At 47.8% G+C, this 14,306-nt stretch overlaps 1 protein-coding gene across 2 annotated transcripts in view; it reads left to right on the top strand.

Annotated features, from left to right (window-relative positions):
• The window catches only part of MID1 (midline 1), a 246,639-nt gene that overhangs the window by 113,355 nt on the left and 118,978 nt on the right, over positions 1-14,306 (top strand). For both annotated transcript variants that reach the window (XM_080652560.1, XM_080652559.1), the window contains exon 2: positions 11,066-11,781. In XM_080652560.1, the coding sequence (XP_080508686.1) occupies positions 11,122-11,781 (660 nt within the window). In that variant the 5' untranslated portion in view covers positions 11,066-11,121. The remainder of the gene's footprint in view (positions 1-11,065; positions 11,782-14,306) is intronic.

Below are 14,306 nucleotides of genomic sequence, written 5' to 3'. Positions count from 1 at the left end.
GAACCCGATGCTTGCCTGACACCCGGTACAGCATGGACCGGGGAGACATCAGTCACGTTCAATATAATATAAAATAGGTTCCATTTGCCTTTAAAACTGGATGCTTTCTTTCTTTTTTAAAAAATATATTTTATTGATTTTTTACAGAGAGGAAGGGAGAGGGACAGAGAGTTAGAAACATCGATGAGAGAGAGACATCGATCAGCTGCCTCCTGCACACCTCCTACTGGGGATGTGCCCGCAACCAAGGTGCACGCCCTTGACCGGAATCGAACCTGGGACCCTTCAGTCCGCAGGCCGACGCTCTATCCCCTGAGCCAAACCGGTCAGGGCATGGATGCTTTCTTTCTTAAACACAAGCTGTAAAAGATATGAAATGTCTGAGCCCCTCTGACAGTGGAAAATTTCCTGAAAAGGTTGTCAGATTATGCTCCTTAGAAGATTATACAGTTTGTTGTTGAGCATTTTCTTTTGTTTTTGAGGGGTGGAGTCGATGTTTGTTTCCTGATGTTTCAACTTGAGATGTTCAGGCTAATTTTCCACTACGATGCCAAATGTCTGAGAAACTGTGGCATTTTCATGTTGTTTTAACCAAAGCGATGCTTTTCAATCTGCTGATTAAAAGTTCTTTCACATTCTGTTGGATCATATAAGCGTGTCTCTTCCGTGGACAGTAGGACTTCTTCGGGAAGTCACCTGTATGTGAAACGGAGCAAGCCTTTTGTTTATTGTTAAGAGACAAATGACATTGTGATTTGTACAGACATAAGCCAAGGAAACAGATGTTCGCATCTTGATGTCTAAACATGTGAAGCATGCTTTGGTTTACCATGAGGTGTTGCAATGGCGTGAAAAGTAGGCGTTGCGATTTGCAAAACTGTGCACCACGAGGAAGTAGCTCTCGCCTTCTGTTTGCTCTTTGTCGAGAATGTTCTATAGACACCTGTGGTGGAGTCCAGATGTCTGGTGTGGAAATGGATGCCTGCAGGTTCGCAGTCAGCGTGCTTGGCTCCGTTTTTTTCACTTTCCTGGTGATTTACTTCAGTGGCGGTTTCTTGTCTAGCGTCCTGATAAGCAACATCCTTGAAGAGCTGCAGAACAGGACTTTCTGGGTTTTTTGCTTTTAGGAAGGCTATTTCCTCTTCTTTCTTTAGACAACCAATTGTTACAAGGTTACTTTGCACTCCCAATTCTCTTTCCTTCATTCTGGAGACTGAAATTTGGGACACTCATCACAGATTTGCTGTGTGTGTGTTTTGCATATGTATTATGTGCATATGTACACATACAATAAGTATGTATGTATGATATATGTGCATTATATATACATATGTGTATGCAGATGCAAGACTTGTGCGTGGTATACATATGTACATACTTCATACGCACATATTTTCCATTGTATATCAGGATGGCACATTGCAATTTGGATCTGTGTTTTTGGAGGAAAAATTGACTGCTTTAGCGTGTCCGTACAAAGATCATTCTTCCTGATGGAACGTTCTTAAAAACTCCTTTCAGATACTGTGTTTTAATTCCTAAGCCAGAAAATAATAAGTATATTATAAAAAGTAACAAACCAGCACCCAGACCGGAAGTGATCCTGTGCTCAGCAGGGCACTGAAAGTACCACAGTGCAGGGGAGGCGTGCGCCCATCGCTGGCCCCGGGGGGGGGGGGCGGGGGGGTTGGGGGGGGGATCGCTGCTGCCTGCAGCGTGGAGAGCTGGCGCCCAGGCCTCAGCTGTGGGACCCGGACCCGCCGCCCGGTCCCCGTGAGCAGTGAAGGTGCACGGATCCCGGTGCCAAGTTGTCATTTTTGGGGAGACAAGACAGCGCGTGTGGCCCTGACCTGAGCCGTCTTTCCCTTTGCTTTCAGTTGAACACTCAGTGGGCGAGGACGTAGGGAAGCCCCAGCGGGGTCCGTGGAAAAGGCGCTTGGAACGCGAGAGGGAGTTTGGATTCTTCAGCTCAGCAGCCCTGGCTGGGTGGATGAGGTGGAGCTGGCCTTCCTGGAATTGTCGCGTCGATTTTCCTGTTGTGTTTCACTGTTGACGCTCTCACAGACACAGAACTGCTCCAGCGCTGCCTGCCACCCACCATCTGGTCTCGGTGGCCTGTCTGTCATTTCGTGGGTCCCCATCCTCTCTGCCTACGGCGATGTTTCTTCAAAAAGAACTAGGGTGCAGTCCATTGGTGGGTATTCAAGGCGATCTGTTTGTAAGAAATCTGGAGGGATGCTAAAAGAACTATTAAGGACAAATGTGCTGCTTCCTGCTTTTAACCTGTTTATCAGACTCTCGGTAGAATCAATGGCATTTCTGCGACTGTTGCGGGGGTTGTCTTCACTGTGAAGACGGTGGGATCAGTCAGTTGTTCTGGAGAAATCAGGATTGCTTTATTGCATTGTCATTTGTGTCTCTGCTTCTGTGCTTGTGTAAACGAACTCCAGAAGGTGTATTTAAGCATCTGTTAAGTAAACTTGGGAGACTAGGTTTCAATTTAAATAACCGGGCAGTGTGACCTAGCTCTCATTTCGCCTTAATTTTTATCATTAAAGCCTTCATATCCCTAAAGACATCTGCCATGCTTTCAAATGATTCTTTTTCGGGGAATGTTCATTCATTATTAATCAGGTTGCGTGGTCAAGAGAGTATGTGGTTATTTTAAAGAATGTCCTAGAGATCCAATTACTAAGAAATGAGCGTGTTATAGGCAGATGTGGAAGTATAAAACAGCGTTTGTGAACAGTTGATTCAATTTGCATGAATTCCACCAGGTGGCTGTTTAGTGAAATTAAAAGCCTTCCCTCGTTCTGACTTCAGGTACCAGGTAAAACATTTTCACTGTAACACTCCTTAGAATAAAGATGAAATGACAAGTCTCAAAGTTATCTGTTGTCCTAATTACTTATTTTAAAACGAGGCTAGTGCCTCGGTGCTTCTCTGCTTGTCACTTTTCTTTCCAATCAGTCCCCCTGGTGCCCTGAAATTTGGCTGGCAGGAATTCTTCGTCATTCGTCACTGATGAAGGGAACGAGTTTGAGTGTGTTGACAGTTGGAGGTTAACCACAATGATATTTCAGAGGCATTACCTAGTGAATGTTATAGGTTCGCTCTTTTTTTTCACCTGTTCCTACTCCGAGTATATTATGTATGCTGTTGCTTTAAGAACCTCTGCATTTTTACTGCTCTCTGCTATAATCTGGGGTGGAATATGGCCTGTGTTGTGACATCAATTCCCAGTCTTTTAGCATGCCATTAAATTCAACTGGAGCTCCTTCTTGCCTCTTTCCTTCTCTTCACGGCCCTGTTTTACTGTGATTTACTGACTCACCTATGTCTCAAATCAGCCAGGGTACTAATCAGTAAAATAGCATTTGGGTAGTGTGTTTATTCTGTGGCTTTTACAACTCAAAGTTCAATCCTAAGCCATGACGGAGTGTGGAGACATTGCGTGCTTATGTTATTGAAAATACTCTGTTTGTGGTGAATTCGTCGTGGCTGTAGCATCCATTTTTTATTGAGTTTCTCTTAGACCATGTTTTGTGATGAGAGATTATGTTGATTTGAGATGAGATCAAGTCCCTTCTGAGTTCAGTCCCCGCTGCACACCCGGCCTCACACACTGAAGTTAATTTCCAATGTTTCACAGTTCCGAAGTTGTGAGTGTGAAGTGCTGTTTCTGCTGATCCGAGATAAAGACATCATTCCACAGTCCTTAAAAAAAAATACTCCACCTATGGTTCTATACTAGGCATAATCTCGTAGTGAAAATCCAGATGGCAGCGAGTCAACTAAATCTTAATTACCCATGAGAAGGAAGGGGATAGGAAATTGACTTGATTGCGTGTCTGAAATTTAGGGCTCATAAAGATTAAACTTATTCATAGCGCTTCTGGCACTGTCTCTTTTTCATGACGCTTTTAGGAGTTCCTGAACCATTTTTCTGTGGCTAGGTGTAGCATGGTGCAGTTTGGACAGCGTGTTTTTCACCTCAGTTAGGTTTTGGTAAATTTAACATCAAGCTTAGTTTCCATACCCCCGAGGGTGTTTGGAAAAAAACAGGAGGAAGTGCCTTGGGAATCATCCGGGCAGTGGCGAAGAGGCTCCTGGTATTAACACTTGATCACAGGCCACCCGGTGCTGGTATCCAGGTTTATTCCGTGGGCTAGTGACGAATTAACTTCCCTTTCAGAACTGTACAAAGTGAGGGACTGAAAGTAAAATTATTGGTGGCCAGAATGCATGCTTCTTTCCATATACTCCAATTTAGAAAAATTATTATTATTTAAATAGATTTTTATTGGTTTCAAAGGGGAAAGGAGAGAGAGATAGAAACATCAATGATGAGAATCATGGATCGGCTGCCTCCTGCACGCCCCCTACTGGGGATCAAGCCTGCAACATGGGCATGTGCCCTGACCGGGAATCGAACCGTGACCTCCTGGTTCATAGGTTGACAATCAACCACTGAGCCACTATCAGCCAGACAGAAAAATTATTCTTTTTCATGAACTATGCAGACGTGACATAGAATACATGTAGGGAAACATTGAGAAATGGGTGAGCTCGCCAGTGCCTCCATTAGGACAAATTTGGAATAAAAAGCTCACGGACATGCTGACAGTCGAGTACCCCCTTTTTCAGTAGGCGGTTGTACTCATAGAATGCTCTTGGTATGGAAACTCCCAATTCTTCATCACTCCTTAAATATAGGGGTGAAATTGCCATGCTCCTGGCATTTTTAAAAAATATATTTTATTGATTTTTTACAGAGAGGAAGGGAGATAGAGAGTTAGAAACATCGATGAGAGAGAAACATCGATCAGCTGCCTCCTGCACATCCCCACCTGGGGATGTGCCCGCAAGCAAGGTACATGCCCTTGACCGGAATCGAACCCGGGACCCTTCAGTCCATAGGCCGACGCTCTATCCACTGAGCCACACCGGCTAGGGCAACTCCTGGCATTTTCAACTGGAAAGCCTGCTCCTTGACTTTGGCCATGGGTTAAACCTTGCTACGCATGCCCACTTCACAGGGGTCCCAGGAGTTTCTTCATTGTTTCATAGCAGAGGTCAGTAGAGACTCCAGGGAATGAAGTTGTAAGGCTCCAAAATGAGCTAGCAAGCGGGGCGGTGGCGAGGGGTGCGACAGCATAGGCAGGGGGTTCAATGTTTTCTCTGCCTTGACTTGCCAGGCCAATAGTTCTACTTCTTTCAAAACAGGAGGCGCAACCAGGGCGCTCGTAGGGCAGACCGCTTTGGGGCAGAAGCTGGTGAATCCAGCTTGTGAGATGCACACTCTGCACTGAAGCACTCACAGGAAATGCAGCAGAGACCTGTCCTACCGAAGAGGGATGCTGGGAGACACATGGCCACGACTCATTCTCAGAGAGGCAGGACATGAAATGAACCAACAGCCTGGTTTTTGAAGGAAAGCTGGAAAGCACTTTGATCAGCTGAAAGGAGAAGTCAGAAGTGGCGAGAGAGAGAGAGAGAGAGAGAGAGAGAGAGAGAGAGAGAGAGAGAGAGAGAGAGAGAGAGAACAACCACAAAACACCCTTTCCCTGATGCGCAGCGTGAGGGAGGGAGGGGAAGGAGGAAGGGAGGGGCGTGAAAACATGTACGCCGTCGTTTTCACCCATTTATTAATTTTCCGTTTTAAAGAAGCGCTTTCCTCAGAAGTGTATTAAAGAATCTGTAAGAGTTTTCTTGAAAAGGTGTCTGGCATTCAGTGTGTCCCAGGACGCAGGCCTTAGCTCAGGGATGTGATGAGAGTGAGTGCTGGAAGGAAGTGAAGGGATTGTGGCCACTCACCCAGGACACGCAAGCTCATAAACAGCCCAGCTGCAGGCCATTCTAGAATCTAGATCGTCTGATCACCCCGCCAGCTCTCTCCTTTCACTCACTGTTCTGTGCCCTGCTCTAGACTACAAGCAGAAGTGTGAGCTGTGAATTGTGGCCATTCCCAGTTTGCTGCAAGCGGTTCCCACGATTACCCACATCCGCCTCCGAATGAGGACCAATCAGCTCATTGAGAAAAATGTTGGTCTATAGAATTTCCTGACAATGATATGCAAGTGTGATTTCCTTCCATTGTAGTGACAGTTAAGAAGTCCCCTCTCTCTCTCTGTGTGTGTGTGTGTGTCTCTCTCTCTCTTTCTCTCCCTCCCCCCCCCTCACTCACTCTTGGCTTGGAAATTAAATTATGGTAGTTCAGAAAAGGAAATAGAACATTTTCTACAAAATCTCCCCACACCCACCTCTATTTTCTTGGTGAAGCCATGTTCATCTTCTAAAACCCACTTCACATGTTGCCTCCTTCAGGAATCTTTCCCATCCTCTTCTCCCCCAGCCTCTGGCCTGTGCCTTTTGTTAGGTTACATAACCCTCTGTTCCTGTTCTCGCTCCCCTAAGATCACCGAGGCAGGGGCAGGTGTTACTAAGCACCAAGCACCTAGAGCCGTGGTCGGCAAACCGCGGCTCGCGAGCCACAGGCGGCTCTTTGGCCCCTGGAGTGTGGCTCTTGCACAAAATACCACGGCCTGGGCGAGTCTATGTTGAAGAAGTGGCGTTAGAAGAAGTTTAAGTTTAAAACATTTGGCTCTCCAAAGAAATGTCAATCGTTGTCCTGTTGATATTTGGCTCTGGTGACTCAGGAGTTTGCCGACCACTGGCCTAGAGGGACTTCCATAATTTTGTGAAAGAATGGATGGCATTTTCATTTCTCAAAAAAAAAACCATTTTAAAGGAAACTAGAAAATACACCACGCTAATTTTTTAAGGTGGAGGGTGGGGGATGACAGGCATGCTTACTGGTCACATGTTGTTGAGTAATTTAGCAAAAATGACGTGTCTGCCGTGGTAAAACCTGAATAAAAGTAGAAAAAGACGGCATCCACTCTGACGTCAAGTAAAAAATCCCCCTCCGTTTGGCAGCGTACAGGCAAAAGATTGGGAAAATTGGCTGAACCTCACTTCGCATCTAGATAGTTTGTCATCACTAACACCTTTTTTTAAAAAAAATATATTTTATTGCTTTTTTACAGAGAGGAAGGGAGAGGGACAGAGAGCTAGAAACATCGATGAGAGAGAAACATCGATCAGCTGCCTCCTGCACACCCACTACCGGGGATGTGCCCGCAACCAAGGTACATGCCCTTGACCGGAATCGAACCCGGGACCCTTGAGTCCGCAGGCCGACGCTCTATCCACTGAGCCAAACCGGTCAGGGCATCACTTAACACCTTTAACCAGCATTTACAGTGTAGACACTTGCACAGAGCACCGTGCCAAGTGCGATAGCAATAAAAGAACAAGATCCGGTTCGGAGCAGCTGTTGGTCCATGCTCCTTCCACGAATTGCCCCATAGCAGTCAGCTCGCATCATTTCCATGATGTCAGGGCGCAGCCCCATTGCGTATCGTTTCCTGAGAGCACTTGAAACTTGTGCGTTCTTGTCCAAGCCTTCCTCCTCCCTGCTTGCTGTCGTTGCCCTCACGGCATTTTCGCCTGCCTCTCGGAGATGGATTTTCATTTCTGTTGTGGCTGGCTGTACCTGTCTCTGTTCTAACACCTGGGCCAAGTCCAGCTCGCTACCTGGTTTCAGAAACACGATTTTCCTGGACGGCCACGGTCGTTGGTTCACGTATTGTCTGGACTCCTTTTTGCATGCTACAAGGGTAGTTGAGCAGTTGTAACGGGGACTGTGTGGCCTGCGATGCCAACAATGTTTACTGTCTTGCCCTTTATAGGCAAAGTTGGCTGCCCTCTCTTCTACTCTATTGAGAGAGCCTTAAAGGCGGTGGATTATGTTTTATTCCTTTGGTTTTAACCCCAATTTCAGTAAATTTATTAATTCAGTCAATGAGGTTTTTTTTCTTGTTTTTTTTTTTAACGTATTTTATTGATATTTTACAGAGAGGAAAGGAGAGGGGTAGAAAGCTAGAAACATCGATGAGAGAGAGACATCGATCAGCTGCCTCCTGCACACTCCCTACTGGGGATGTGCCCGCAACCAAGGTACATGCCCTTGACCGGAATCGAACCTGGGACCCTTGAGTCTGCAGGCTGACGCTCTATCCACTGAGCAACACCGGTTAGGGCTGTCAATGAATTTTTGGGTCCTCCTATGTGCAAGGCATTGTTCAGGGACTGGTGGGACATCCCCCAAAGAGCAAAGCAAGGCCTCCGTTCCTGGAGAGTTTATATTCTAGTGGTGCAGCAGGGGACGGAGGTGGTGTGGTGAACAAACGAATACATATGTCAGTGATCAATGTTCCGGAGAAAAACAAACAGATGGGGGAAGGCTGGCCACAAGCGGTGGGTGGGTGGCTGTGGTGGCAGCAGGGGAATTGGCTTCATGCGGGTTCACAGAGAAGGTGACATGGGGGCCGAGAGTCATGTGCATTCCAAGACCTCGCGAGGGGGAGACAGGACGTGCTTGGCATGTTTCAGGAATCACAGGAGGCCATGTGCCCAGCGCAGCACAAGGGACAGAGTGGGAGGAAATGAGGTCACTGTCTGAGTCTGTGTGTTCTAGGACTGGTTCCATTCTGCTCATTTTCTCTCTGAGTGAGATGGGAAGCCCCCCCCCCCCCACCGGGGCGGGGGCGCAGAGGAGAGGCATCCCTTGTCATGTTGGAACAGGATTGCTGGCTTCTGAGTACAGGATAGGCTAGGGAGGGAAGGCAAGAGTGAGAGAAGCCGGGAGACCATTTAGGAAGGCACTGTGATGATCCGGCTAAGAGGTGATACTGGCTTGGCCCATGGTCATGGAGGTGGGAGGACCACGATGCCAGATCTGGCTTCTCGAGCCAGCCCAGTGCCTGGCATTCGGTAAGTGTCCATGGCATACAACGGCAGCATTTCCATGGGCGTCAGCAGTGGCCTCACCTCTGCGAGTTCCGATGGTGCCGCTCCAGGCCGAACCGGTGCTCGGCCCTCCGTTGAGATCCAGAGTAGGTGTCCTTGTTGCACCTGCGAACAAAGCTGGCTGAAAGGGCTCCGTTTTCACCTTAATTTACATGCGCGTGATGGGAAGAGAGACGAAATGAGAGAGAATTCTGTTTGCCATGGTTAACCAAAATAGTGATTAGTAGGTAAAACCTTGCCATCTCTTCCAAGCCACCTGTGGGAAGAGCTGGCTGTGACCGAGCAGGAGCGCCGGGTTCTCCCAGCAGCAGCCCCGGCTTCCCGCGGCAAAGACAAGCGAGCATTAATATTTCAAACCCATTTGTTCTCTCCTGTGTAGTTAATTAATATTAGCGAACGGCTAAAGGGTTGTGTTTTGTTTTTTTTGTTTTTTTTTTAAGATACCGGGCTTCTGTGAAGCCCCAGCTCTTTAATTTTTAACAAGCTCAGCACACACTCTGCACTTTTAATGAGCAGTTCGCGTTCCGTTGGTGGCGAGATGAGCATTCGTTTAATCAAAGCACCACCTGGTTCTGAGGGGTGCGATTTCAGAAAGGGTCAGGGTTTTGGAGAAACGGAGCGTTCTGTAAATAAGCGGGGGTGTGAATACAAAGGATCCGTTTTGTAATTAAATGGTGGTGTGAATACAAAGAATTCGGCCGACCCCTCAGAATCGCTGAGCGTAGCTCTGGACCTGAAGCCGTCCCATAAATCAGCCCGAGCAAGCACCCCTCCCCCCGGGGGGTGATCTGAGCCTCAGTCCACGGGCGCCCCGCACCGTTCCCCCACAGCCGGCCGCGGGCTGCCTCTCATGTGCCGGCCGCCGCTCTGCAGACCTCTGCTAATGGCCTCGACAGGGAGAGGGTTCAAAGGGGCTTGGTTCCCAGGCCTGCTAATGAGCAGGCGGCCTCTTCCCCCTAATGAACCGGGCCTCTGTGGGCTCCTCCCCCGCCCCTTTGTGAAGGGAAGGCAGCCGAGAGCTCCCAAAAGCGCAAGGAGAGGGGGTGCATCTGGGCCACCCGAGGGCGGCCTGGAGGGGAGCAAGCAGCAAAGCTGGCCCAGGTCGTGCCAGGCCGGCAGGGCTCCCTCCGGGTGTGCGCCTGGACCTCCTGCCAGCCCAGCCGAGCCCTGGATGGGCGTTTGTAGGCCAGGGAGTGGGGGGTGGGGGGCTGTGCAGGGTCCCTTCACAGCCTGGAAGCCTCTTCGGAGTAATGCCACTACCTCCGGCTGCTTTCTGAACTGTGATCATTACCACGGTTGCAACCTAGCAAATGAATATTGTAGCCACTAAAATCCTGGTTCGAATTAATTACTGTGTTACTTGTCCTTGGTAGCCCAGCTCACCGCAGCCACTAAAACGGCCCTTAGATATTTTTCTCTGCCCACCCACCCCTATTGCCCGGATGAAACAATGCAATTATTCAGGAGAGTAACAACCCCCTGCCCCAAACATCCCTCTGTCACAGTCATCTTTGTGGAAGTCAGTGGTTTTTTTTTTCTCAGGAAGACAGTTTGAAAACGGACATCTCAGATTGAAGCGTTATTTCTGCTGAAAGCGTGCATTTGATTTCATACACATTCCAGGCCCATGGCCACAATAAGTGCCTTTCTACTCCCTGAAGCGTCGTTTGGTATTCCAGAGTTCTTAAAAACACATATACGTGAACGTGGAAGTTCACAAATCCCAAGTTATGAAAGGCTCTATAGGGCATTAATTAATGTTTCTACATTTTAATTTTCAGCGGAAGCTAAAACTTGGCTGTGACACAGTCAGATTATTGTGATGAGATACAAATTATGAAAATTACAGTTTCAATCACTTGCCAATTTGGCGTAAGACCTTTTAAAGAACAAAATTGCCCATCACTCCCCCCACCTCTCCCCCCCCCCCCGCCCCCCGCTGCCCCGCCGCCCCGCCAAATTATATTGCTACTTTCGATGACTGAAACTTGGAGAAGATGTGAGCTGGTATGCTGGCTTTGGGTTTGTCCCCTTCCCATTTCCCCAGTGAACAGAAAGAGTTATTTAGAATGTGCACACATTTACCCTTCCATGAACTGTTTGGAATTATTATGAGATGCATTCAAAGCTGACGGCACCCCCCCGTGGCTGACCCCCTCGCGCCTAATCAGACCTTACGTTGTGTTTCCAGATAGCTGATCAGCTTCCTTGGAATTTGCTGATGACCCAGGACAGCTTTGCCTGAAGATGGAAACACTGGAGTCGGAGCTGACCTGCCCTATTTGTCTGGAGCTCTTTGAGGACCCTCTCCTGCTGCCCTGCGCGCACAGCCTCTGCTTCAACTGCGCCCACCGCATCCTGGTGTCCCACTGCGCCACCAACGAGTCCGTGGAGTCCATCACCGCCTTCCAGTGCCCCACCTGCCGGCATGTCATCACGCTCAGCCAGCGAGGTCTAGACGGGCTGAAGCGTAACGTCACGCTGCAGAACATCATCGACCGGTTCCAGAAAGCATCTGTGAGCGGGCCCAACTCCCCCAGTGAGACCCGCCGGGAGCGGGCCTTCGACGCCAACGCCATGACCTCCGCCGAGAAAGTCCTCTGTCAGTTCTGTGACCAGGATCCGGCCCAGGATGCTGTGAAGACCTGTGTCACTTGCGAAGTGTCCTACTGTGATGAGTGCCTGAAAGCCACTCACCCAAACAAGAAGCCCTTCACAGGCCATCGTCTGATTGAGCCAATTCCGGACTCGCACATCCGGGGGCTGATGTGCCTGGAGCACGAGGATGAGAAGGTGAATATGTACTGTGTGACCGATGACCAGTTAATCTGTGCCTTGTGTAAACTGGTTGGGCGGCACCGAGATCATCAGGTGGCAGCTTTGAGTGAGCGCTATGACAAATTGAAGGTTAGTCCGATCCGCCTTAAGCCAACCCCTTTCTGCCAGCAAATGTCATAGAAATAAAAAGTGTATTCACTGCTAGCTGCGCGGCGGGTGAAGGCTTTCTCTTCGCCTGTGTTATCTGATTTGTTTTAGCATGCTTTCTGGCAGCCTAAATGTTACACAATCAGGGTATCTTGTAAAAGTTGACTGCTCCTTGTAATGTTAGCGTTGTCAAGGTGAAGGCGAATTCGAAAAATCTGGATCATTTTCAATCCGTGCAGTTGAGAGAGAGAGAGAGAGAGAGAGAGGCAGACAGAGAGACCGAGGGAGAGGGAGGCAGAGAGAGATTTGAGCGAGATCAAGAAGGAATGGCAGATAAAATCTGGCTTCGGGCACTTTGGGGGCATTTATTTTCCTCACTCATCAGGGAAAACTAATTTCACTCGCATCGTACCTGTATCTAGTTACCACCCAAACAAAAGACGAGAGGGAGGGCTGCCTGAAGCAAATGTGGGGTTTGAGGGGACATGTGACCTCCTATTCCTGGTGGAAATACTATCCAGCTTCTTGGGGAACTAGAGCGCTCTGACCATCTCGGGTTTCACGAAAGAATTCCTTCCCGTGCAGGCTTTTTCTTCGGCAAGGTTACGGGCGAGCCTGTTTGAACTTCCCTTTTAACATGGAATTATTAACTTAACTGCAGCTCGGGGAATGATAATTAATATGACTATACGTCAAATTAAAAAACCTCTCTCTAAATATGGCTAGAATGCACCAGGGAGGAAATCAGCCAAGCCTCCAGATGTCTTTTCAGCTTCAGACGTGGGGTGGGTCTAATTATGGCAACCTCAGCCCAGAGAGTTCGCTCCTGTAGTGAGACACTGCGCTCACCAGCTAATCTCGGTTCACAAGACGTCAATTACAAGGAAAGGAAGCATACATTAAGAGCTTTGAGTAAATATATATTGAAGGCCTTCCTCTCGGGAGAAACACACACCGTTCTGTTGAGCAAACAAAACAAAAAAATCACATGATCACAAGAGCATCACCACCCCGAGCACATCGTCACCTTCCACACCTGGTTCCCGTCACTTCTCCGCGCGTTGCCCGGGACCTCGCAGTTTACTCTTTGATGCCGGCATGAACAGACCACATCCGTAACTTGGTTTGGTTATGTCTTGTTATGATGAGGGGCGTTGGTAGGCTGCAGTGAATCCCCACTCCAAATGTCGCTTGGGGAACGGAAGAATCACCTGGGCAGCGGGCCTCACGTCAAGTGTCCAACGACGACTGTAAAGCCATCTTTAAACCTGGAGGGAAGTTAAGCCCAAGGACTTAGTGATGTAGACAAGGGAAGACAGATAGGACTAGTTTTCTAGTGCAGTGCATGGCAGCATTCAGAAACACGACACAAGTTAATAACAGCAAGGGCGATGCATGTGTGAATGGTGCGTCTAAAGCAAATTCCTCAGAGATGGGTATGGCTGTCAAATTGGAGAAACCAAGATGATCTCCACCAGCCCCCTATTTGACTGGGGACAAAATGTTTACGATGATAAAAAAATGTCCCTTGGATTGGATCCACACTGCCTTTTTTTTTTATATATTTTTATTGATATTTTACAGAGAGGAAAGGAGAGGGATAGAGAGTTAGAAACATCGATGAGAGAGAAACATCGATCAGCTGCCTCCTGCACACCTCCTACTGGGGATGTGCCCGCAACCAAGGTACGTGCCCTTGACCGGAATCGAACCTGGGACCTTTCAGTCCGCAGGCTGACGCTCTATCCACGGAGCCAAACCGGTTTCGGCCACACTGCCTTTTAATGATCGTTTGTTAAAAGGCCACGGTGATGCTCGCTAGTCGACAACTCCGAATTTGCTATTTAAACCTGGAAGTCAGGGTTTCCTCTGGGGAGCTGTCACAGAGGAGTCATTGCTTGTGTATATAACATCTCCAAGTTTATGAGGCGATACTGTCATGCTCCATCCCTTTATGTGATGAAAAGGAAACTCTTCAATGATGAGCCCCGCACACTTGTCTAATCAAGCTGGTGGCTTAACGGTTGTTGATACTGTCACCCGGAGCGCCTGACAATTAACGATGTAGTATATATGATCTTCTAATTATAGAAAAATATGCATGTAAACAGCACCCCGTGCACCAACACACATGTACGGCTGCTCAACAAAATATACTTACGAGCAGTTATTTACAGCCATTTCTCAACATGAGCTTATAAGCGTTTAAACAAATAACATGCTAACATAGCATGTTTGTTCTAAAACATGCCACTTACGTGAGAATAGAAGAATCATAAGCATAGATGACATTTGGGTGTCTATGGTATTTTAGTTAGCACATATTTATGAACACAAGTACTTCCTTGCTTTTTAAAAACCTCAGTACAATATAAACATTGACTTTTAAAAATCTTTATTGTTGAACGTAACAGCATCCAAAAAAGCCCCAAACCAAGGAAGTGTATTTTTGTTCATTGTTACTTCGATCTGGAAAAGTAAATGCGTCTTTGGAGCATCATCCCATA

The sequence above is a fragment of the Plecotus auritus genome (genome assembly GCF_963455305.1).
Source record: "Plecotus auritus genome assembly, chromosome: X".
Taxonomy (NCBI): Eukaryota; Metazoa; Chordata; class Mammalia; order Chiroptera; family Vespertilionidae; genus Plecotus; species Plecotus auritus.
This window is presented reverse-complemented; position numbering and strand designations above follow the sequence as displayed.